This window comes from Loxodonta africana, chromosome 22, assembly GCF_030014295.1.
Source record: "Loxodonta africana isolate mLoxAfr1 chromosome 22, mLoxAfr1.hap2, whole genome shotgun sequence".
Classification (NCBI taxonomy): domain Eukaryota; kingdom Metazoa; phylum Chordata; class Mammalia; order Proboscidea; family Elephantidae; genus Loxodonta; species Loxodonta africana.
The window spans coordinates 38,426,194-38,452,379 of record NC_087363.1 but is presented as its reverse complement, the minus strand read 5'-3'; the positions used below and the strand labels follow the sequence as shown (position 1 = coordinate 38,452,379).

Genomic DNA, 26,186 nt, shown 5'->3' with positions numbered 1-26,186 from the left:
ATTCTTAAACATAATTAAGGGAATATATACAAAACCAATAGCCAACGTTATTCTCAATGGAGAGAGACTAAGAGCATTCCCCTCGAGAACGGGAACTAGACAAGGATGCCCTTTATCATCATTTTTATTCAGTGTCGTACTGGAAGTCCTAGCTAGACAATAAGGCAAGAAAGGGAAATAAAAGGCATCCAAATTGGTAAGGAAGATGTAAAACTATCCCTACTTGCAGATGATATGGTCCCATATATCGAAAATCCCAGAGACTCTACAGGAAAACTACTGGAACTAATGGAAAAATTTAGTAAAGTTGCAGGATACAAGATGAACATACAAAAATCAGTTGGATTCCTCTACACTAAACAAGAATACTCTGAAAAGAAAATCAGGAAAACAATACCAATTATGATTGCAGTAGTTTTCTTTGTATAAGTTTTTTACATCCCTAGTTAGGTTACCACTGCTAGCAAGTTGATCTCGACTCACAGCAACCCTACAGGACAGAGTAGAACTTCCCCACTGAGTTCCCAAGGGTGTAAATCTTTATACAAGCAGACTGTCATACTTTTCTCCCATAGAGTGGTTGGTGGATTTGAACTGCTTACCTTTTGATATGGCCCCCAAAAGATAAAATACTTGGGAATAACCTAACTAGGGATGTAAAAAACTTATACAAAGAAAACTACTGCAAAAAATCAAGAGAGACCTGAATAAATGGAAAAACATTCCATGAATCATGGATAAGAGGACTTAACATTGTAAAAACAACAATACAATCTACAGATATAATGCAATCTTGATCTAAATTCCAACAACATTCTTTAACAAGACAGAAAAACTAATCATCAGCTTTATATGGAAAGGAAAAAGGCCCTGGGTAAGTAAAGCATTCCTGAAGAAGAACGAAGTAGGAGGCCTCATACTTCCCGATCTCAGAACCTACTATACAGCTGCAATAGTCAAAACTGTCTGATCCTGGTACAATGGACAGACCAATGGAACAGAATTGAGAACCCAGAAATAAATACACCCACCTATGGGCAGTTAATCTTTGACAAAGGCTCAAAATCCATTAAATGGGTAACAGACAGTCTCTTTAACAAACGGTGATGGCAAAACTGGGTATCTATTTGCAGAAAAATGAAATAGGATCCATACCTCACACCATACACAAAGACTAACTCAAGATGTATCAAAGACCTAAATGTAAAAACTAAAACCATAAAGATCACAGAAGAAAAAACAGATGCAAACTTAGGAGTCCTAATTTATGGCATAAATAGACTATCAAACTTAACTAAAAAAGCATAAACAGTAGAAGATAACTCGATGACTGGGACCTCCTGAAAATCAAATACTTATGCTCGTCAAAAGACTTTTCCAAAAAAGTAAAAAGAGAACCTACAGACTGGGAAAAAAAATTTGGCTATGATGTATCTGACAAGGGTCTAATCTCTAAAACTTATATAAAATTCCAACTCAACAACAAAAAGACAAACAACTCAGTTAGAAAGGGGCAAGGACATGAACAGACACTTCATCAAAGAAGACATCCAGGCAGCCAACAACACATGAAGAGATCCTCATGATCATTAAAAAAAAATCATTAGCCACTAAAAACTCACTGCTGTCAAGTCAACTCACTAGCCATTAGAGAGACGCAAATGAAAACTACAATGAGATACTATCTCACACTAGTAATAATGGCATTGATCAAAAAAAGAAAAAACAAATGCTGGAGAGGCTGTAGGGAGATGTGAACTCTCATACACTGCTGGTGAGAATGTAAAATGGTACAACTATTATGGAAGATGATATGGCACCTCCTCAAAAAGCTAGAAATACCATATGATCCACCAGTCCCACTCCTAGGTATATATCCTAGAGACATAAGAGCCATCACACCAATAGACATATATGCAAACCCAGGTTTACTGCATCATTACTTACAATAGCAAAAAGATGGAAACAGCCTAAGTGCCCATCAATGGATGAATGGATAAACCGTGGTACATATATACAAAATACGACGCAACGTTAAAGAATAATGATGAATCCACGAAACACCTGACAACATGGATGAACCTGGAGGACATTATGCTGAGTAAAATAAATAATCACAAAAGGACAAATATTATAATGAGACCACTATTATAAAAACCCAAGGAAAGCTTTACACACACACAAAAAGATTCTTTGATGGTTATCAGGGATGGGAGGGGGAGGGAAAATGACTAACTAGATAGTAGACATATACTAGCTCTGGTGAAGGGAGAGAAAATACACAATATGGAGGAAGTCAGCACAACAAAATCAAAGTAAAGGAAGACACTGAAAGGTATACAAGAGTAAAAGGCAACAAGGTAAACAGTAATACATATACAATCCTACAACATTAATAACAATAATGTATGAGTGGATATATAAGTAGATATGTAAGCTGAACAAGGTGGGAGGGTATATGGAATTACACATACACATACATATGTACGTGCTGCAGATATACCCAACGTATGCAATGGTGTACACAGCAGACACAGTCATGAAAACTTCTTAGCCATAACCATATATCTCCTGGAACTGAGATACTGAGCTTGAGAGCTAGGACCATAGTCTCAGGGGACATCTGGGTCAACTGGCATATCATAATCCACACAAGGTTCTACATCCTACCTCGATGAGTAGCGACTGGGGTCTTAAAACCTTGCAAGCGGCCATCTAAGATACAATTGGTCTCTTCCTGTCCAGAGCAAAGAAAGGTGAAGAAAACCAAAGACTCAAGGAAACCATTAGTTCAAAGGAGTAATGGACACGTGAACCACAGTCTCCACTAGCCTAAGACCAGAAGAACTATATGGTGCCCAGCTACCACTACTGACAGCTCTGACCAGGACAACAGTAGGTCATAGAGTGGGAGAGAAATGTAGAACAAAATTCAAACTCATAAATTCATAAGACCAGACTTACTGATTGAACAAAGACTGGTGGGACCCCTGAGACTATGACCCTTAAACACTCTTCAAACTTCGAACTGAAATCACTCTTGGAGATCACATTATGGCCATACAATGGACAGGACTATAAAATGAATAACATCAGCGAGCAATGTAAACCTCAGAACAATCAACGTGAGACCTAAAGAGGAGCATTTGCTCAAAAGCAAAGTTCAGGAGGAAGGTAGGAGCAGGAAAGCAGGGCAAACGGACACAGGGAACCCGGAGAAGAAGGGGGAAGAGTTCTGACACATTCAGTGGTTTTATCATCAATGTCACGAAACAAGCTGTGTATAAATTGTTGAATAGGAAACTAATTTGCTCTATAAACTTTCACCAGAACATTAAAATGTTAAAAAAAAAAAAAACCCTTTTGTATTTTATGATTGCAATTACACATATATAGAAAATTTCTGGAAGTAAATACATAAAACGTTAACAGTAGGTATCTCTGGAGAGTGGTGTTTTCACTGAGTTAAAGGTTTTCTTTTTCCTTTCCAGAATATTCTCATTTTTTTCTACAGAGGATCTTATTTTTAAAAAGAGAAAAAATGTACTCGGATTATGCAAGCAGTGTCACAGCACCATCAGCCATTCGCCAGCCATCAGGAATGTCGTGCCTTCCCTGCACAAAGCACTGTGCTCCAGTCTTGCGGGCATGCGTGGGATAAGGAACACCGCCCCCAGATCCCGAGGGCAACACAGGCTGACAGGTCTTGGGAGGACTTCGTGCAGCATGGGGCATCTCAGCTGGGCCTGAGAGGCTGGCTATGGCTTCCATCAACAGAGATGCAAAGAATGGGGAGATGTGGCAGGGTATTTCATGGGGAAAAAACAGTATGAGAAAAGGCACAGGGGTGGAAAAGATTTTAAAAGTTAATATATAAACAGGATGTAAAAGCATTCTAGAACCTTTTCTTTGGGAATTGTCTTTGAGTGAGTTGCAGAGTCCTATAAAAATGTCTCCCTTATCTCATTTTTGGCCCCACATCACCTGATTCACACACCTAGGCCCCACAACTAGACTAGGACGACTCATGATTTTTCCAGAAACATTACACTGACTTTCAAAGGCCTGAGAGTTGCTGATGTTAAAGAGATTCGAGAGTGTGCAGGGGCTCTGCCAGCAGCCCCCAAGAGGGGCATTTCTAGAAACTGTGTGGGAGTAGGTCTGTGGCCTCAGGGGACAGACACCTTGCCTACATGCCTGGTTAGATGTATGAATTCTGGCTGAATGTACATTCTGAGACAGTCCCATTCTGTATATATCGAGGCTGAAGTTATTCTAGATTTATGATTAGTTCTTCAGCAAATCCAGTAGAAAACGGTCTTGCTTTTGCAAAACCTGCACCTGGGCCATGGATGTACGCCTAAGTGAAGCAAGCTCTTTGCCAGCAGGCCCCCAATCACACCACAGCAATTGTCCCCCCAGGGCCTGGTGTATCTCTGCTCTACGGACACTTGCAGACTGAGGTCTGTACAGGGGACACAAAATGTCTGGGGAGGTGGGGCAACACATCTTCTAGACTGTCAGTTTTACTCAAAAATTTTCTTTGTGGGGATAGGTGGGGAGGGAAATATTAAATAATTTACTTGACAAGGCCCCAGAAATTCATGTAGCCACCAGGGAGTTAGAAGTGGTCACAGGGCAAGGGCTCTTCCACTCCTTGGGCGGAAAGCCTGTCAGCGCATTCTGCCCGATCTCAGAACAGCTTTCCTGTCCAAATCTGCATGAGAAAAGCTGACTTATGTATTTTTGCTGCCCACCCATTACAATCAATACTGTTAATTAACTTTCCCGCAAATAAACAGACCTTTTTTTTATCAGTCTATCAGCCGGTAAAATGATTATTTTATACAACTCAGCCACTCCTTTATAGAAGTCAGGTTCTGTTTCTGTCAAGTACTTTAGCATCACCGCGAGTGCTGAACAGAAGGACATTTCTTTTAAACTGTTCTGGACAAGGGTATCTCCATGAGAACACTAGCCTCATGCACAGTGTTAACCTGAGCAGAGACCACAAAGCATTGACTTCAACCCCTCAGATTAAAGAGAAGAAATTTGCAGTCTTGTCCAAAGTTACACAGCAACACTGAAATTGGTGTTTGGGACCCCTCCCTCCCTAGAGCTTTTCACTGTATTACCACCTGTAAAACTACAGAATGCAAGAGTGATCGAATGGCGCCTCTACAGGCTGCTAGAAATGGGAAGGCTAACAGCATTTATACTTGAAACTACTGACCCAGCCCCACTCCCTCCTGCCCAAGCCAGAGTGTGTGCCCGTTTGTGTCTCACCGGTAGGTATCTTCTGAGTAGGTTTTCTGAACATAGTCCTGCAACTCCATCTGTGCCTTTTCTTGGAATTTTTCAATCTGGCTTGTGCTGGTCAAACCTGGATGATCTGAAAACAGAAAAGTGCCCCCAATTCCCATCTGCATTTGGAAAGCCTCACTGCAGACTTCTTTGTACTTACTTTAGTCAAATTTCTGACGTACAATATATTGAACTCTGAAGGCAGATCCAGTTTGGATGTTATTGTCTGAGCAGCCCCACTTGGGTTGGTTCTGGACATCTGGCTTCCTACTACTCCAGGATTTTAAAACTATCCCATGAAATTTTCTTTCTAGGTATTTAATCATATAATTTCTCCTACTTTTACTAGCTATATTTCCTTGTTTGTGAGTGGAGAAGTGGGGACGAAGATAAGGCAAACTGTGTTCGTGCCCAGTTATGAGGACAATGGTCAGCTCAAGCAGCCTCTTTGGAGGCTCAGACAGAAGAGCTGGGGGCTTGTGAGTTCAGGCACCCCTGCTGCTGCTTCTTCACCTGCTGTGACCATACCTTTTAGCAGGCCCAGTGGCAGCTGCTGCTCTATACAGAGACTGTGAGTAAACTTGTGGAGTTTCAATCTGCACTGGGTTACAGATGCTAATACGAGCCGAAAAGATACCGGGTGGTACACTCTGTTTTGTATGTCATAGTTTTATTTGGCAATGGTTTAATTAGGACATGTTAAATCTAGGTAGTATATGAAGTTATCAGGTACTGTAGCATTTCTTTTTTTTTTTTTTAAGTTTCAGAAGCAAGAATTTAAAGCAATTTATGTTAGCTGGCAAAGTACACCTATTATGAGAATGTTCGTTCACATACAATCTGGCAGGGCTCTCTATACCGCCGAAGACTTGACAACAAGTTCATGTTCAGAAATAGTAGACACAAGTGGAGAACTGGCATGAGTCACCACGGCATATCTTACCGGGGCTAAAGAGAACTATAGCTTTAAGGTATGCATACTCATAGCCGTCTATATCCAGCTTCGCCATACTGTTACAGAACTCCTGCAGCTTCCAGATGTGTTCCATGACTTGCTTTATCCGGTCGCCAGAAAGTTTATCTAGAAACCAACATTACAGATCCTCTGAGAAACGCTGACAGGAACAACAAAACCAGCTTCTTCAAGGGGCCACAGATTGAAAGAAATGGGAGGATACTTTCCCTTTTTAATTAAAAAAAACCCAGTTATCTCCAGATGATCAAGAACCTCATTTTCTAGTTGAAGGTAAAGTGACAACTCAGAATGTCATTAAAGGTAACTGACGTCTTTGATGGGAAGTAATTAACTCAATCTAACTCTTATCCCATCATCTAAACAGGTACCCAAATTCTGTTCCAAACCCTCTAGACCTGTGATCCCTCCTGACCTCACCCGGGGCAGTACTGTTGGCCTGTACGTACAAATTAGTTATTCCTTCCATTCTATGCTTAGGATGCATATGTCAGTCCAGAATGATGGGTAGGTTTTCTAAGTCTGTATAGGCACTTAATAAATGCTTGCCGAACTGAACATTACATGTTGGCAATTTTTAATTGTCAAAATAATTTTATATGTTATCTCATTTAATCCTCATGGCAATACTTTGCTGAAAGTATTAGTATCATTGTACCCAGTTAAAAAAAAAACCCTCCAAATCACAGCCAGGCCCCTAAAATAAACAACACCCGAGAGGGATGTGATACTTAGCACAATCTATTATACGAGAGCAAAAGGGCAACATTTGCCCAAAAGCAAAGATGAGAAGGCAAGAACGGGTAGCAATTCAGGGTGAAAGGAAACAGGGAACGTAGGACGGAAATGGGGGGAGGGCACACACATTGTGGGGAATGTAACCAACGTCATGGAACGCTTTGTACAAACTATGGAATGGGAAACTAATTTACTATGTAAGCTTTCACCTAATGCGTGATTAAAAAAAAAAAAAAAACTAAAGCTCATTTGCGAAGATATCTTAAATTTAGTAAGATTAAGAGTCATCTTCTTAAAAAATCATCTTTATATAAATATTCTAAGGGAATAATTAGAAAAATAAAGGTGTGGCTAGGTAACTCATATTCCTAGATATCAAATGCTAGAATGCCCAATTAAGAATGCAGCTAAATTCCACTCCAGCTGTAAATGTTTCAGGTACTAAGATTTTTGTTCGCCAAGATTTTATGTGTTAGTCTGGAATCTTGGATTGCTCACTCTGGACAGAGGTCTTTAGTGTGTGACGGACATGTAGTGTGGGCACAGACTTCACTAGCTACCTCATGTTCCTCACACAGCTGGTGCTTGACCATCAAATGTTAGACAGTTGCCACAGATCTTACTAGAAGAGAGCCATTTGTTCATTTACTGAGGAGCAGATGGGGTGAGATAAAAGTGTCCTAGACTGGGGTGTATGCATCACCACAGGGTTGTACTCCAGCTCTTCCACTTACTGTGTGATCTGGGGCAAGTCAGGAACCTTATCAGGGGCTCAGTTTCCCCATATGTAAATCCGAGATAATCCCTACTTTATAGGATTATGAAGATTCGTAAGATATTATACACCAAAGGGTAACCTGTCAATGAAGATGAAAACAGAAGGTGTGATTGTTTTGAGAACATCTACTAAACGCCTATGTATTGAAGTAGGCAATTTTTTTCAATCAGTTGTTTTGCTTTGTTTTTCCCCCATATTCATTGTATGAAAAGAGAAAAAAGGTCCATGGCTTCATGGTCAAACACCCCTTGGCCTGTGGATCCTGAGGGACACTGAGGCTGGCCAATCTGCCTTTGCTAGGGTGGGCCCTGCCCCATGGCATGGGTTGGACCAAGACACACTCCACCCTCATGTCCCTGGCCCTACCTTCCTGGATGCTGTTCTGCAGGTGGTTGACGATGGCAGCCAGGATGGTGGAGAGGCTCATGACCTGGGCACACTGGGCCAGGCCAAGGGTGAAGAGCTCGTTCCAGCAGGCCCGCACGAGGCTGGTGTTGCAGTCCTGCCTGGTAACACAGGGAAGAGGGTGGGTGTGGGTGCGTGCTGGCACTTCTCCCAGGAATGGGGCATGCAAGCACCAATCCCAGCATTCCCCAAACAAGGGTATTCAGCAGGTATTTGCTGAAGGCCTACAGTATGTCCAGGATCATCCTCCAAGAAACCAGTATCTATGAATGCCCAAAATAAAGGCCCTCTGTCGATAAAACTGACCAATCTCTTCTAAAAGCTCTTTAACTTAAGAGAAATTTTAATAGGTATGGCCAAACTATCATTTTCTGCTGTTGTTGTCAGTGCTGTCGAGTTGGTTCTGACTCACTGAGACCCTATGTATAACAGAATGAAAACACTGTCCAGTCCTGTGCCATCCTCACAATTATCGTTACGATTGAGCCAATTGTTGCAACCATTATGTCAATCCATCTCATTGAGGGTCTTCCTCTTTTTCACTGGCCCTCTACTCTACCAAGTATGATGTCCTTCTCCGGGGACTGATCCCTCCTGATAACATGTCCAAAGTACATGAGACAAAGTCTCGCCATCCTTCCTTTTAAAGAGCATTCTGGCTGTACTTCTTCCAAGACAGATTTGTTTCTTTTGCTGGCAGTCTACGGTATACTCAATATTCCTCTCCAACACCATAATTCAAAGGCATCAATTCTTCTTCAGTCTTCTTTATTCACTGTCCAGCTTTCACATGCATATCAGGCAATTGAAAATACCATGGCTTGGGTCAGGCGCATCTTAGTCTTCAAAGTGACATCTTTTGCAGCAGATTTGCCCAATGCAATACATCATTTGCTTTTTTGACTGCTGCTTCCAGGGGCATTGATTGTGGATCCAAATAAAATGAAATCCTTGGCAACTTCAATATTTGCTCCTTTTATCATAATGTTGCTTATTGGTCTAGTTGTGATGTTTTTTGTTTTCTTTATGTTGAGGTCTAATCCATACTGAAGGCTGCGTTCTCCTTCACACAGTTTAGCTTCTCAAATTATTTGCTCAGCATACAGATTGAATATGCATGGTAAAAGGATACAACCCTGACACACACCTTTCCTGATTTTAAACCACACAGTATCCCCTTGTTCTGTTTGAACGACTGCCTCTTGCTCTATGTACAGGTTCCTCATGAGCACAACTAAGTGTTCTGGAATTCCCATTCTTTGTAATGTCATCCGTAATTTGTTATGATCCACATGGTTGAATGCCTTTGCATCGTTGATAAAACAGAAGTAATCATCTTTCTGGTATTCTCTGCTTTTAGCCAAGATCCATCTGACATCAACAATGATATCCCTCATTTCGCATCTTCTTCTGAACCCAGCCTAAATTTCTGGCAGTTCCCTGTCAATGTACTGCTGTAACTGCTTTTGAATGATCTTCAGCAAAATTTTATTTGCATGAGATATTAATGATATTGTTCAATAATTTCCTCCTCCTCTTGGATCACCTTTCTTTAGAATGGATGCAAATATGGATCTCTTCCAGTTGGATGGCCAGGTAGCTGCCTTTGAAATTTCTTGGCACAGATGCTGCCAGCTTCTAGCGTTGCATTCATTTGTTGAAGCATCTCTATTATTCCCTCAGTTACTGGACCCTTGTTTTTCACCAATGCCTTCAGTGCAGCTTGGACTTCTTCCTTCAGTTATCATTGGTTCTTGATCATATGCTACCTCCTCAAATAGCTGAATGTTGACCAATTATTTTTGGTACAGTGACTCTGTATATTCCTTCCATCTTCCTTTGATGCTTCCTGCATCATTCAATATCTTACCCATAAACCAACCAAAACCCACTGCCTTCAAGTAGATTCCAACTCATAGCAACCCTACAGGACAGAGTACAACTGCCCCATAGAGTTCTTGAGATGGTCTCTAAATTCAGGTGGGATATACTCAAGGCCATAATTTGTCTCTTATGGACTTATTTTGAAATCTTGTGACCAGCCCATGCGCTACCTGACGGGTACAATGGCAGAGCCAGTGCTGGGATCTCGGGGAAAAATAAGACGAACACACACAAGTGATGCTCAGTAAAGAAGCAAGAAGAAGGGGCTTCCTGTAGTGCTGCTCAAAGTGCTGGCCAGCATGGAGAAAAGCAGCTGTGCAAGAATATAAATCAGAGCACTGTGTTTGAGGACACAGTTGGTTCAAGTTCCTAACCTTGTCAAGGGCCAAGGACAGTCTTCGATTCACACTTTGTATGGTAAATTAGACTATAAGCTCCACAGTGCCAGGGATGACGACTACCTTCCACTCCACTCTATCCCGGGCACATACAGAAGGCTCAATCAGTGTTTGAGGAACGTTGTGGAACTGACAATCACTACCATGTGCTTATTGCCCACTGAATATATTTGAGAGGAAACTCAGGGTCACTTGACCTAGGCCACAGAAACAGTCAAACTGGGAGGACCCTCAGAAATTTTCCAGACCACTGCTAGTGAGAAGGCCCTTGCCTAAGGATACACACAGAGGAAAAGGCCACTTACCCAAGTGCCTGAAAGGCTGGGATTGACCTAGCCCAGTGCATGGAAAGGAAGAGCAGGCGGGATGCAGACTCGCAGATGTAGTGCACATTGAGGTACTCTGGCATCGGGCTGGGCATCGTTAGCTGAAGAGGAGACACACAGCACAGGAGATGAAGGTGGGACAGGTAGATGCCTCTGTCAACATGTATCCCTGTTGCATTTCAACAACAGTGGCAGCCACAGTCACTGTCTCTGATTTTGAGGCTCTTGTGTGGCCCCATCCTTAATGAAGTATGTGTTTCCTGCACTGGGGGGTGGGCGGAAGGGGCTTTCACAAACTCCTTTGTTTTCTTCCCCGTGGGGTAGGATCTGGTAGCCCTTGGAATGCAGTTGAGAAGCCTGAGGGGTACATTCCAGCTCATCCATACAAAGGCATACTCCTCAACTGCTGAGCAACTAAAATGTTATTTGTTCTAAGGTAATTCTGTTTTGAGCCATAGATTAAAGTCTAAATTCAATCAGAGAAACAGGGATCAACCTCGTGGGCTAGCAGGCATTTTGTAGGCAGCCTCAAGGTAACTATGAAAGCCTGGTATGGCAGGCGGATGAAATCCCACCACCATGTCGGGCCTGGGCTACAAGCACCCCTTGGTCTAGAAGGGGCTCCACCTGAAGCTGCAATTCCACTGTATCCTGGACATACATGGGCAACTATGTGCAGGGACCCAATTTTCCTAAATAACCAGACAGGTCTCATCAGCATGGAAAACTGGGGGAAAAAGAAGACTTGGTTTGGAGAACCAGAGACTGAGAGGGCTTCAAGGGGCCCTGGAAGTGTCCTGTAGAAAAGGCAAGGCCACTGAAGAAGAGAGGAAGACAACCTAATAGCACTCTTCCAGGATGTCTACAATTTGTTTTCTGTGGTTCTAGAGGGCAATATGGTTGGGGCAGTTGGGAGTAAAAGCTGGATTCTTATTTGAGAATTTTATACAAGGCTTCTAGTCAACAGCAAGGAGACAACTGTCTGTGCCTGGGTTGAGTCAAGTCATGACGGTAAGGCAGGAAGGCTGAGCAGTCAGTATCAGCTCTCACTGTCAGGGCCCCTGGAGGAACAGGTCAAGACCACACCTGCCTGTTCTGGCAGGGTGGGTCACACCTACTTCAGGGTCACCTTCAGAACCGAATGGCACTGTGAGCAAAGTAAGGGTGAACATGCTTCCTAATGGGAATACTGTTCTGGAATACAAAGTCCTGCTTGTAGCCATAATGTCAAACATCACAATATGGAAATGAGTTCATTCCAAGGTTTGATTTTTAAAACTACAGACTAGCTTTGGCAGAGAGGTCCGCTCCCAATGGGCTGGGGAGGCTAGGGCATGTGGTTAGGCCAAAAGTACTCACCTTAAATGTGACATGTGTGTCTGAAAGGAGGGGACCTTCCACTTCAATGATGGGTGTTGACTGGTCTCTGCTGATGACATGGATGCTCCCTCCTCCACTGGTGTCTATCCCATCTGCCAGGCTTGGGGGAGAGGAGCTGTCTGTGGTATTAAGTGCTTTAGCTAAGGTATCGAATGCCCTGTGAGCAAAATGAAGCAACAAGTGCCGTGAATCCACAGATTTTACGGGGAACAGAGCTCTAGCTGAGATAAAAGTTAGACATATAATGAAATGGGGAAAGATAACTAAATTATACCTCCTGAGGGAAGGGATAACAATGAAAGCTTGTATTTACTGAGTATTTGTACATCATCTCAGCCACTGAGCTAAGTACCATTTATTTCCACATACATATTTCTATTTTTTCATAATACCCTTCACAGTAGGCATTTTTTCCATTTTACAAATGTGAAAATCGAGGTTTAGAGACATTAAATAACTTTTCCAAGACCACCCAGCTAGTTAAGTGGTGGAACCAGAATTCTAACTCAAATCCCGTCCTCTTTCCACTGAACTTAGATTTTCATCCTGCTGTCTGACCACACATGAACATGCGGGCAGAGCGCTTGTGTGGCCCCAGCTCCTCACCTGACGACTGGCACAATGGGCAGGATTGACTGGTCCCTCCTGAAAGGAGCAAAACACAAGAGCCAAGCTGCAGAGAAGCGTCCTCAGCAGCCAGTTACAGACGTCTGGGACCAGCTACTGCTACCTGTCAGCTATATCTATCTATCCATCTGCCCTCGTGGTTTTAGGGTCGAAATTCACTACTTGGAGAAAATATACATGAGAAAAACAGGACAAAACAGAAGTGAAAGGGGGGACGATCTATTAATATTCAGGTGCAATATACAGTGATAAATACAAATATAACATCTGGCCACTGAAAGGTTTTTTTCCCCTGCTTCCACTGAGTTACTCAATCTCCTTTTTCATTGTCTGGAATGAAAAGCAGTTTTGATTGCTTTATGCCACCTAATGTAAGTGGGTCCACATTCCCGTAATTAAAACTGGAAAGAAGGCAGATGTGCAGGGTCACTGTGACAACCCTTGATTAAATACAGGGTGGGGGTCACAATGCTACCGTCCACACTCAAAACACAGCGACTGTGTGTGCACGTCAGGAGGGGAGCCCTGTCCTCATGGGCTCGTACCGGGTGATCTCACTTGCAGACTGGTCCTCCGGCTGGATCTCTGAAGTGTCACCATTGTTAAGGGATTCACTCAGGTTGGCAAGGGAAGTCACTACATTTGCTAGTGTACCCAGGGCTCCCTGGCTTGTTTCTGCCTATTAAAAAAAAAATAACAGCATTAAAAATGAGCACACACATAATGACTCTTAGGCCAACAAAAACAGCCCTTCTAGAGAGGTGTCAGTATAAAGGGATAGCACAAGGGAGATCTTTTTGGTGATGGTATAGTTCTAGATCTTGGTCCATACTAAAGACTAAGAACAAGAATCCCCACACAAACTGCATGCCTTTTACAGTCACCCCACATCTACCTTCCCCCCAGCCCTAGGCAAGCACTAATATAGTTTCTGTCTCTAAAATTTGCCTACTCCGGACACTTCATATAAACGGCTTCTTTCACTCAACATAATGTAGCGGTTACATAAATCCACACACGTAACCCTGAGAGTATGGCCCTGGACACCCTTTTAACTCAGTACTGAAGTCACTCCTGACGTTCACTCTTCAGCCAAAGATTACACAGGCTGATAAAACAAAAATACACGTAGCTCAACCGTGTATATGAGACTAAATGGGCACACCAGCCCAGGGGCATGCATGAGAGGCAAGGGACAGGAAAGCTGGACAAATGGAAATGGGGAACACAAGGTCGAGAAGGGGACAGCATTGACATGTTGCGGGATTGGTAACCAAAGTCACAAAATGACGTGTATAAATTATTTAATGAGAAACTAATTTACTCTGTAAGGTTTCATTTAAAACACAATTTAAAAAAAAAACTACACATGTGATTGCAGATAAACTGAGCTTCACAAAAATTACAAACTTTTGTGCTTCAAAGGGCACAATCAAGAAAGTTAAAAGACAACACACAGAACGGGAGAAAGTATTTGCAAACCGTGTATCTGACAAGGGTCTATCCAACTGTTGAACAGAGAACTGTGTATATCCATACAACGGAACATTATTCAGTCATAAAAAGGAATAAGGTGCTACTACATACTACAACGCAGACGAGCCTTGAGAACACGCTGACTGAAAGCAGCCGGTCACAAAAGACTCTATGTTCTATGATTGCATTTACATGAAATGTCCAGAATAGGCAAATTACAGAGACAAAAACTAGATTAGTGTTTGCCTAGGGCTGCAGGTGTGTGTGTGTGAATTGTGTGGTGATTGTAAAGGGCATGAGTTTTTTTTGGGGGGGGGCGGAATTCTTGTTTTTAGTCCTTTGTATGGACTGCACAGTTAGAATGGATGCCAGGAAATCCCATGATGGTCATCAGGAGTTTTTAAGGTTCTTCAGGGAAGGCCTTCCCCTCGGGCTTATGTGTTCTCTACACCCCCCGGTGCAGCAAGAAGGCCTGGTGGGCAAGGAGCAGAGAGCCAGGTGGAACTCGTCAGCTCATGTCATGCAGATCATCACTGGACCAGGAACAGGTGGCTCAAAGTCCAGCCAAGGGAACTAACGGGCAAAGGGCAGGCCTCCACGCCAGCCAAGAGCTCTAATTTTTGTCCTCTTTCTCCCAGAAGATGATGGTCCTTCCCGTCCCGAGTGTGCATATTAATGTGCATGAAAACAGCAGAGAAAGAACCCTGTGGCTCAGCTTCGGAGTGAAGAATAGCAGCACCACCAGGACGCTCAGTTACCCAGCCATCCCCTTCAGACTACAGAAATCGGACCTCAGCCACGGCTTGCTGCTGCTTCACTACTGGTTTACATCAGGAACGTCAAAACGAGAAAAACAGAGACCATCAATTCTGCGACACAGTGTCAGGGAAGAACAGAGCATTCCTTTGCTCGGGTTACCTCTGGAGGAGTTAGCCAGTTTGCTCTCTCTCTCAGGTTAACAGGCCATCTCTGTCCACAACAAGGTCAATTCCCTATGGCTGATTTACTCTAGCAAAGTTTTAGAATTATTAGAATCCTGGTTGAACTTCCTCCAGAAGATCATCTAATAAAAAGGAATCGGAGTTTTGACAAAGGCCTGCTTAGGATGAGTACCTGCTTTCTCAGGATGCCAGCAGTTTACCAATGTGTGTGCCAGGGGGAAAAAAAACCTCTTAATAAGAGAACAGAACCACACGCTTTTCACCAAATTGAACTCTAAACTCTGATGTGTTATAAATGACCATGACCAGGTAGCCCTGACCGGGGTTTCTGCAAAGCCATCAGCATCCCTCAAACAAATCCCAGAAAGCTGTGTCACAACAAGAAGCACACAGAGATGCAGAAGGTTATGCTTTCAGTGTGGTTTCTGCAGGCCCGGAAGGGGGATGCGGGGCACACACATTTAAAGCAGCAGCACATTGTGAACACGGTGGAGGAGGTGAGGGTGTAGGTAGAGAACATCACCTTGGAATCCGTGGCCAGGAGAACTGTGCCGTCCTCACGTATCAAAGGCTGTTGGATGTTCACAAGCATCCCTGGATCAAGAAGACCTGTCTGTCTATTTAAGACATAAAGAAACCCAGAGTAGCTTCCAACATTGTACGCACAGTGAGATCGTGTTGCACTTCCCTGTCCCTTCCATGTGTGCAGGAGTGTCTGAATGGCAGAAAAGCTCTAACTAAATGCATTCCCCGAGTGACTAAATAACCTCCTTCTCTCTGCAAAGGGTTGTGCACAAAGCCGAGTCTGTGGTCTAAAGCAGCATCAAACATAGCCACCAGAGTTTTCCAGACTGACTGGAGACTGTGGTGGTTCTGCCAATAAAGTTAACCTGGTCTTTAGATTACCGAAGTACCCTCGACTCCATTTCTCCAGATGCATTTGTGGTTTCTTGTTTTCCCTCTTTGTTCCTTTTAAATTAAATAATTACATTAAAGAGAACATGCAAATTACCTTACTATCTGGGATCTCACCTGGGATTTAGACCTAGTGTCTGTACTTCAAAAAAGCCCCCAATTTTGAACTATGGAACGAATTATTTTCCTATATATTAAATGATGCCCAAACTAAGAAGGAGATGACTTGAGCCGCTGAGACAGACGGAATTCTGAGGCCATCTTTAGTCAGCCATCCTCAGGCCTGTCCAGAGGTGTGACTGGAGCCGTTCCGAAAAGGGTGGAAGGTGGTAAAACAGCTCTAAAAGCTGTGGTAGGTGGGCAGGGAGTCATAAAAGCCCCCTCTCCAAGGAATATCTGTGCCTCCTCCAATCAGCTCCAAAGGCTGCTCCTGATGCCACCCTTCATGAAACCAGGGGACTGACCTTGCTCCATCTTTGTCTGCCACAAATGTGGGGGTGGCTATCAGGGGACTTCTCAGGTCCTTCCGGATATAGATTTTCTCAGTTGAAGCAGCACAATTGCTTGGCTTCTCCCGCTGCACATCGAAGGGTTTCCGTTCACTCTGCACAGCTTAAATCACAACATATTCATGTTTAGAGAAAAAAAGTCAAGTCAATAAAAACTGTATCTCTCATGGTAAAGTAAGGGGTCTTCCTCAGTCAGTCAATTACTGCAGGGATGCTAAGCTCTGGAGCTAGGTTAGTCTAGCTCAGTTTTTATGGTGGACTTTTCAGCCAAAAGAGAGAAGGGCTCAACGTGAAACAATGCCATGTCAAATAAAAAGGAACAAAAAAAGAGCTCAGGACGGCAGGTGCCGGCCGCATGCTAAGAAACCGCGGCAGGGCATTTGCACGTCGTGGGAGGGCCACACTGAGCCTCCTGTGTTATCACTTCTTGCTACTAACAAAAGAGACTCTTTCCAAGATGAGAAATGCCTCATCTTCAAGTGGGTCCTTAACAGAGAGCTTGTCCAACACCACAAATTATAAAGGAACCATTCTAACTTTCAATTCAAGCCTCAAACAATAGCTTCTGCAAATTGTTTAATGGGTGTTAATTTTATATCACACTAGCAATCTCTTTTCAGCAATCTGGTATAAAAACAGGTCTACATGCCAGAAAGAACTGAAGCATATGAAGGTGTGCTGAAAAGAAAGGAGTATGGGATGAGCTCCAGAGACTAGAATTCAGATATCCTGCTAACCAAACTGAAATTCAGTTGGGTCCTCCTGAGTTTTGTAACTATAGCTGTGATTGGAAAAGGCTGATTCCAGTCAATGTTCTGAGTAAAACTATTCACTCTTGATAAACAGGACAACTTGTCAATGTGGGCCAATTCTACACCAAGTCAGTGATGTGCTCATTCACCCTGGAGAAAGAACAGCATCGCTGGATAAAATAAAAACATCACACTAGGCAGAGATCAGGCTGATACCTCTAATTTCTCAAAGAACAAATCTTCATTTGTTCCCTGGTGAATTCTGCAGCGTTCTGTTTCCAGAAATGCAAACACTGATACTTTTGAATTGGTGTCCAGCCTTCCTAGGGGATCTTGCAGGAGATGAGAGAAGGGTAGCACCCTCAACAGGTCCAGGGCTGCCAAGCCAGGCCAATCACCCTGGTTTTCTCCTTTCTCCCTACTGCTGGGGATGCAGCTTGCAGCCCTGTCAGGCCCAGTGTGCCTGCTTCTGCCAACCTCCATTTTCCCGCCATGGTTTGACAGCCCATATCCACTCCCTCTGGATTTCTCTCTGCTGCCTATCTTGGATCCTGGTCTTGTTTTCACCACTAACTGGGAAATAGACCCCAATGCTTACTAGTCCTTGTGGGTGAGGGTCTGGTTTTGGAATTCTTGACCCCAAATATTCTGGACACAGGAGCTGAAAGCAGGGGCCTGAGACGTTCCCTGGCTGCCCCATACCCAGGGACAACAGCGCTCTCTGTAGAAGCCCAGTTGCACAGAGGGCTTGGCAGAAGGCCTAGCCCCAAAGAAGCCCAATGCAGCTGGACACAACCCCTGGGGGGTTGGGGAGCGCCAGATCAACTCTAAAAAGGATGCTAATATTTCATCAAAAGACTGAAGGGCCCACATCATATAGAACTGATCCAAACTACATGACTCTAAAAAAAAATCAAGCCAGGCACAAATTCCGACCATGGCAAGAACATAATCTACCTTAGGACTTCCTTTCTGCCTCCCTGGAGGGGGGTGGTGGTGGGATTATTTTCTGGGTGCCTGTGATGAGCACCTGTTGAGTGCAGAGGCTAAGAAAACAGTGAGTAAAGCATAGCCTCGCTTAAGCCTCAGAGCTGTACGTAAGGTAAGGAGTTCTGTTTTATAGATGAGGACACTGAGGCTAAGAGAGGCAACATGTTTTCCCAAAGCCTCGTAGCGCTTAGGTGTCAGTGCTCTGGTATCTGCTTTACTCCAAAGCCTGTGTTCACCCCACTCCACTGGACTGCCTCCCACATTTACCCAGAATAGGGCTTTTCTACACACACCATAGGAACTGATCAACCCCAGCTCTACTGGCTCTGATACAGAACACTAATTTAATAGACTCTTGCTCATTTTCTTCCCTCCGTGTTTACTCATTGTGATTTTTAATACTCTTACTCACATTCCATTTTCATGCCCATCTCTAAGCATTTTTTCAGCCGGCAAAACTGACAGCGGTTCCGATGGTGTTTATTGATGATGCAGTCTTGGTTGCTCCGACAGCTGTAGGTTAAATTTTTCCTCACACTCCTTTTGAAGAAACCTTTGCAACCTTCACAGCTGACGGCCCCATAGTGACGACCTGAAAGGAGGAACAATACATGAGGCAGTTCGCCAATAGGACAGGCAGGCCCTGTTTTTAAGGTAGATATAGAAAACTGACTGGTGCTACGGTGCCAGATACCGATGGCCATGTGGACACCAGCAGGCTACTGCCTGAACATTTAGCATGGTGCCCATGACTGGTGCCCATGACTTCTCCACAATCCTTGAGGTAATGATGGAAAAATGGAAGCCCAGAGCGGTTATGTGACTGCTGGTAAAGGACATGACCTCAATGCTCTTAGTACACAAAAGACCTAACAGGAAGAGCTTAGAGATGGTGGTTGAGTTGCACTGTCCACTGTGGAACCTGGCCCTAGCACTGTAGATGGGGGTTTGTGAATTTCCTCAGCTCCCCTGTCTTCCAGGAGTGGAACAGAGCAGACACATCATGGTTGTGCTGTTTTATCACACAGGGGCTCACATCTGCATTTACTCCATCTCTCTGGCTCATGTCCTAGGCTCTAGACCTTCCCCAGGGAACTGCGACTGCTTAGGCCCAAGACAAGGCCTGCCACGTGGCTCACGAAGACACAATTCTAAAAATACATTTATTAAATCTAACTCATTGTTCTAATCTTGTTTACTTTGGTGTGTCTAACCTTGAATAACCAATGACATTAAAAAGAGCCCCTTATTTAAGTCTGCCTTCCTAGCTCACAACGTACTTTCACACAAATGTCCTCACTGATGTCAGCTGAGACAGACCATGGATATGCTCTTCTGGTTCTGTCTTTTTTACCTAAGTCAATTTCATAGCTACATTGCTGGAGATGACACATTTTACAGGATAGTCATTTATAGTGGCTACAGAGGGTTCAAAGGAATGTGAATTCCAGAACACTTAATTGTGCTCATGAGGCACCTGTACATAGATCAAGAGGCAGTCATTTGAAAAGAAAAAGGGAATACTGCGGGGTTGAAAGTCAGGAAAAGTGTGCATGAGGGTTGTATCCTTTCACCATACCTATTCAATCTGTATGCTGAGCAAGTAATCTGAGAAGCTGGATTATATGAAGAAAAATGCAGCATCAGGTTTGGAGGATGGCTCATTAACAACGCGCATTATGCAGATGACAAAAATTTACTTGCTGAAAGTGAAGAGGACTTGAAGCAGTTACTGATGATCAAAGACTACAACCTTCAGTTTAGATTATACCTTGACATAAAGAAAACAAAAATTCTCACAGCTGGACCAAAAAGCAACATCATGATAAACAGGAAAAGACTGAGGTTGTTCAATAAAATTAGAGAATTAGACAACTCAACACAAAGTCAGAGGAGCAGAATTGAGCAAGTAGAAGGCAGAATTGGTGAGCTTGAAGATAAAGCACTTGGCACCAACATATCTGAAGAAAAATCAGATAAAAGAATTAAAAAAAATGAAGAAACCTTAAGAATCACATGAAACTCTATCAAGAGAAATAGCCTATGTGTGACTGGAGCATCAGAACAGGCAGGGACAACACAAAATACAGAGAGAACTGTTGAAGATTTGTAAGCAGAAAACTTCCCTGATACTGTGAAAGATGGGAAGATATCTATCCAAGATGCTCCCTGAACTCCACATAAGGTAGATTCTAAAAGAAAAGTCACCAAGATATATTACAATTAAACTTGCCAAAACTAAAGACAAAGAGAGAATTTTAAGAGCAGCTAGGGAAAAACAAAAAGTCACCTACAAAGTACAGTCAATAAGAATAAACTCAGACTACTCCACAGAAACCATGCAGGCAAGAAGGCAACGGGATGACTTACATAAAGCATTGAAGGAAAAAAACTGCCAGCCAAGCATCATATATCCAGTAAAACTGTCTCTCAAATACGAAGGTGAAATTAGGACATTTCCAGATAAACAGAAGTTTAGGGAATTCGTAAAAACCAAAACAAAACTACAAGAAATACTAAATGGAGTTCTTTGGATAGAAGATCAATGTCAGGAATCAACCCAAGATTGGAATACTGGACAGAACAATCAGATGTCAACCCAGACAGGGTAATCACAAAAATAAATCAAGATAAAAAAATACAACTATGTAAAAGACAACATTAAACCAAAAAAGAGGGACTAAGAAATGTAGTCATAGATCTTTCAGATGGAGAGAAAGACAAGGTGATATAAAGAAATAAAAGCTAGGTTTAAATTTAGAAAAACAGGGGTAAATATTAAGGTAACCACAAAGGAGACTATCCTACTCATCAAAATAAAATACAAGAAAAAAATAAAGACCCAGCAGAAACAAAATCAATGACAAAGAATCAGAGGAAAAGACAATATATAAACTACTATGCAGAAAAAATTAGGTGGGAAAAAGAAACTGTCCACAACACACAAAAAAAGACATCAAATGACAGCACTCAACTCGTATCTATCTATAATTACGCTGAATATAAATGGCACTGGGTCTTGGATGCACAAAAAATTAAGTGGGAAAAAGAAATTGTCCACAACACACAAAAAAAGACATCGAAATGACAGCACTCAACTCGTATCTATCTATAATTTTTACACTGAATATAAATGGCACTGGGTCTGGGATGCACAAAAAATTAAGTGGGAAAAAGAAACTGCCCACAACACACAAAAAAAGACATCAAAATGACAGCACTCAACTCATACCTATCTATAATTACGCTGAATATAAATGGACTAAACGCACCAATAATGAGACAGAGAGTGGCAGAATGGATTAAAAAGAACACAATCCGTCTATATGCTGCCTACAAGAGACACACCTTAGACTTAGAGACACAAACAAACTAAAACTCAAAGGGTGGAAAAATATATCAAGCAAACAACAATCAAAAAAGAGCAGGAGTGGCAGTATTAATTTCCGACAAAACAGACTTTGAAGTTAAATCTACCACAAAGGACAAGGAATGACATTATGTAATGACTAAAGGAACAATAAACCAGGACGATATAACCATATTCAATATTTATGCACCCAATGACAGGGCTGCAAGATACATAAACTCTAGCAGCATTGAAAAGTGAGATAGCTCCACTATTACAGTAGGAGACCTCAACACACCACTTTCAGTGAAGGACAGGACATCCAGAAGGAAGCTCAATAAAGACACGGAAGATCTAAATGCCACAATCAACCAACTTGACCTCGGAGACATATACAGAACACTCCACCCAACAGCAGCCAAGTATACTTTCTTTTCTAGTGCACATGGAACATTCTATACAATAGACCACATATTACGTCATAAAGCAAGCCTTAGCAGAACCCAAAACATCGAAATATTACAAAGCATTTTCTCTGACCATACGGCCATAAAAGTAGAAATCAGTAACAGAAAAAGCAGGGAAAAGGAATCAAACACGTGGAGCCTGAACAATACCCTGCTCAAAAATGACTGGGTCATAGAAGACATTAAGGATGAAATAAAGAAATTCATAGAATCCAATGAGAATGAAAACAATTCCTATCAGAACCTTTGGGACACAGGGAAAGCAGTGCTCAGAGGTCAATTTGTATCAATAAACACACACACACAAAAAGAAAAAAGGGCCAAAAATCAAAGAATTATCCTTACAACTTGAACAGACAGCAACAAAAGAAATCCTCAGGCACCAGCAGACAACCCAAGTAAGAAATGAGATGGGTGATACTACAACAGAGTCAACTGAAATTAAAAGATTTCAGAAATTAAAAGTATCAGATTACTACAAGAAATTGTACTCTAACAAATTTGAAAACCTAGAAGAAATGGATGAATTTCTAGAAACACACTACCTACCTAAACTAACACAAACAGAGGTAGAACAACTAAACAGACCCATAACAAAAGAGATTGAAAAGGCAGTCAAAAAACTTCCAATAAAAAAAGCACCCTGGCCCAGGTGGCTTCACTGGAGAGTTCTACTGAACTTTCAGAGAAGAGTTAACACCACTACTGCTAAAGGTATTTCAGGGCATAGAATAGGACGGAAATACTCCCAAACTCATTCTATGAAGCCAGCATATTCCTGATACCAAAACTAGGTAAAGACTCCACAAAAAAAGAAAATTACAGACCTATATCCCTCATGAACTTAGATGCAAAAATCCTCAACAAAATTCCAGCCAACAGAATTCAACATATCAAAAAAATAAAAAATCACCATGACCAAGTGGGATTCATAACAGGTTTGAGAGGAATGGTTCGACGATAGAAAAATAATTAATGTAATCCATCATATAAATAAAACAGAAGACAAGAACCACATGACCTTATCGATGCAGAAAAGGCATTTGACAAAGCTCAACACTCATTCATGATAAAAACTCTCAGCAAATAGGAATAGAAGGAAAATTCCTCAACATAATAAAGGACATTTATACAAAGCCAACAGCCAACATCACCCTAAATGGAGAGAGTCTGAAAGCATTCCCCTTGAGATTGAGAACCCAGACAAGAATGTCCTTTATCACCACTCTTATTCAACATTGCCCTGAAGGTCCTAGCCAGAGTGATTAGGCTAGATAAAGAAATAAAGGGCATCCAGATTGGTAAGGAAGAAGTTTATCTCCATTTGCAGATGACATGATCTTATACACAGAAAACCCTAAACAATCCGCAACAAAACTACTGAAACTAATAGAAGAGTTTGGCAGAGTCTCAGGTTACAAGCTAAACATACAAAAATCACTTGGATTCCTCTACATCAACAAAAAGAACATCGAAGACGAAATCACCAAATCAATACCATTTACAGTAGCCCCCAAGAAGATAAAATGCTTAAGAATAAATCTTACCAGAGATGTAAAAGACCTATACAAAGAAAACTACAAGACACTACTGAAAGAAACCAAAAGAGACCTACATAAGTGGAAAAACATATCTTGCTCATGGATAGGAAGACTTAACATTGTAAAAATGTCTATTCTACCAAAAGCAATCTATAGATACAATGCAATTCCAAACCAAATTCCAATGACATTTCTAATGAGATGGAGAAACAAATCACCAACTTCATATGGAAGGGAAAGAGGCCCTGGATAAGTAAAGCATTACTGAAAAAGTAGAAAAAAGTGGGAGGCCTCACACTACCTGATTTTAGAACCTATTATATTGCTGCAGTAGTCAAAACAGCCTGGTACTGGTACAACAACAGATACATAGACCAATGAAACAGAATTGAGAATCCAGACATAAATCCATACACATAAGAGGAGCTGATATTTGACAAAGGCCCAAAGTGACTTAAATGGGGAAAAGAGAGTCTCTTTAACAAATGGTGCTGGCATAACTGGATATCCATCTGCAAAAAAATGAAACAAGACCCATATCTCACACCATGCTCAAAAGCTAACTCAAAATGAATCAAATACCTAAATATAAAATCTAAAACGATAAATGTCATCAAAGAAAAAATAGGGACAATGGTAGAAGCCCTAATACATGGCATAAACAGTATACGAAAACATTACTAACAATGCAGAAGAGAAACTAGATAACTGGGAGCTCCTAAAAATCAAATACCTATCTATGCTCATCCAAAGACTTCACCAAAAGAGTAAAAAGATTACCTACAGACTGGGAAAAAGTTTTTAGCTATGACATTTCCGATCAGTGCCTAATCTCTAAAATCTATATGATACTGCAAAAACTCAACTACAAAAAGACAAATAACCGAATTAAAAAATGGGCAAAGGATATGAACAGTCACTTCACTAAAGAAGACATTCAGGAAGCTAACAGATACATGAGGAAATGCTCACGATCATTAGCCATTAGAAAAATGCAAATCAAAACTACAGTGAGATTCCATCTCACTCCAACGAGGCTGGCATCAATCCAAAACACACAAAATAATAAATGTTGGAGAGGTTGTGAAGAAACTGGAACACTTACACACTGCTGGCGGGAATGTAAAATGGTACAACCACTTTGGAAATCGATTTGGTGCTTCCTTAAAAAACTAGAAATAGAATTACCATGCCACCCAGCAATCCTACCCCTTGGAATATATCCTAGAGGAGTAAGGGCCTTAACATGAACAGATATATGCACACCCACGTTCACTGCAGCACTGTTTACAATAGTAAAAAGCTGGAAGCAACCAAGGCGCCCATCAACAGAAGGATATATAAATAAATAATGGTATATCCACACAATGGAGTACTACTCATTAATAAAGAACAATGATGAATCTGTGAAACATTTCATAACATGGAGGAATCTGGAAGGCATTATGCTGAGTGAAATTAGTCAGTTGCAAAAGGACAAACACTGTTTAAGACCACTATTACAATAACTGGAGAAACAGTTTAAACAGAGAAGAAAATATTCTTTGATGGTTACAAGATGGGGGAGGGAGGGAGAGGGGTTTTCACTAATTAGATAGTAGATAAGAATTACCTTAGGTGAAGGGAAAGACAACAAAATACAGGTGGGGTCTGGACAACTAGACTAAAGCAAAAGCAAAGAAGTTTCCTGAATAAACTGAACACTTCGAAGGCTAGCGTGGCAGGGGCAGGGGTTTGGGGACCACTGCTTCAGGGGACATCTAAGTCAATTGGCATAATAAAATCTATTAAGAAAACGCTTTGCATCTCACTTTGGAGGGCAGCTTCTGGGGTCTTAAACGCTAGCAAGTGGCCATCTAAGATGCATCAATGGGTCTCAACCCACCTGGAGCAAAGGAGAATGAAGAACACCAAATACACAAGGTAATTATGAGTCCAAGAGACAGAAAGGACCACATAAACCAGAGACTACATTAGCCCGAGACCAGAAGAACTAGATGGTGCCTGGCTACAACCGATGACTGCCCTGACAATGAACACAACAGAGAACCCCTGAGGGAGCAGGAGAGCGGTGGGATGTAGACTCCAAGTTCTCATAAAAAGGCCAGTCTTAATGGTCTGACTGAGACTAGAAGGACCCCGACCAGACCTTCTGTTAGCTCAAGACAGGAACCATTCCCAAAGACAACTCTTCAGACAGGGATTGGACTGGACTATGGGAAAGAAAATGACACTGGTGAAGAGTAAGCTTCTTGGATCAAGTAGACTCATGAGACTATGTTGGCATCTCCTGTCTAGAGGGGAGATGAGAGGGCAGAGGGGGTCAAAAGTTGGCCAAATGGACACGAAAATACAAAGTGGAGGGAAGAGTGTGCTGTCTCATTAGGGGGAGAGCAGTTAGGAGTATATAGCAAGGTGGAGGTGGGGTTATAT

At 42.1% G+C, this 26,186-nt stretch overlaps 1 protein-coding gene across 30 annotated transcripts in view; it reads right to left on the bottom strand.

Annotated features, from left to right (window-relative positions):
• The window catches only part of NR2C2 (nuclear receptor subfamily 2 group C member 2), a 128,700-nt gene that overhangs the window by 11,639 nt on the left and 90,875 nt on the right, over positions 1 to 26,186 (bottom strand). For 25 of the 30 annotated variants that reach the window (XM_064274846.1, XM_064274833.1, XM_064274837.1 and 22 more), the window contains 10 exons: positions 18,809 to 18,988; positions 16,610 to 16,757; positions 15,754 to 15,847; positions 13,359 to 13,492; positions 12,793 to 12,831; positions 12,166 to 12,343; positions 10,786 to 10,907; positions 8,160 to 8,299; positions 6,248 to 6,385; positions 5,287 to 5,392 (listed from right to left, as the gene is read on the bottom strand). In XM_064274846.1, the coding sequence (XP_064130916.1) occupies positions 5,287 to 5,392; positions 6,248 to 6,385; positions 8,160 to 8,299; positions 10,786 to 10,907; positions 12,166 to 12,343; positions 12,793 to 12,831; positions 13,359 to 13,492; positions 15,754 to 15,847; positions 16,610 to 16,757; positions 18,809 to 18,988 (1,279 nt within the window). The remainder of the gene's footprint in view (positions 1 to 5,286; positions 5,393 to 6,247; positions 6,386 to 8,159; positions 8,300 to 10,785; positions 10,908 to 12,165; positions 12,344 to 12,792; positions 12,832 to 13,358; positions 13,493 to 15,753; positions 15,848 to 16,609; positions 16,758 to 18,808; positions 18,989 to 26,186) is intronic. The other 5 variants (XM_064274834.1, XM_064274838.1, XR_010319043.1 and 2 more) reach the window with 4 other exon arrangements.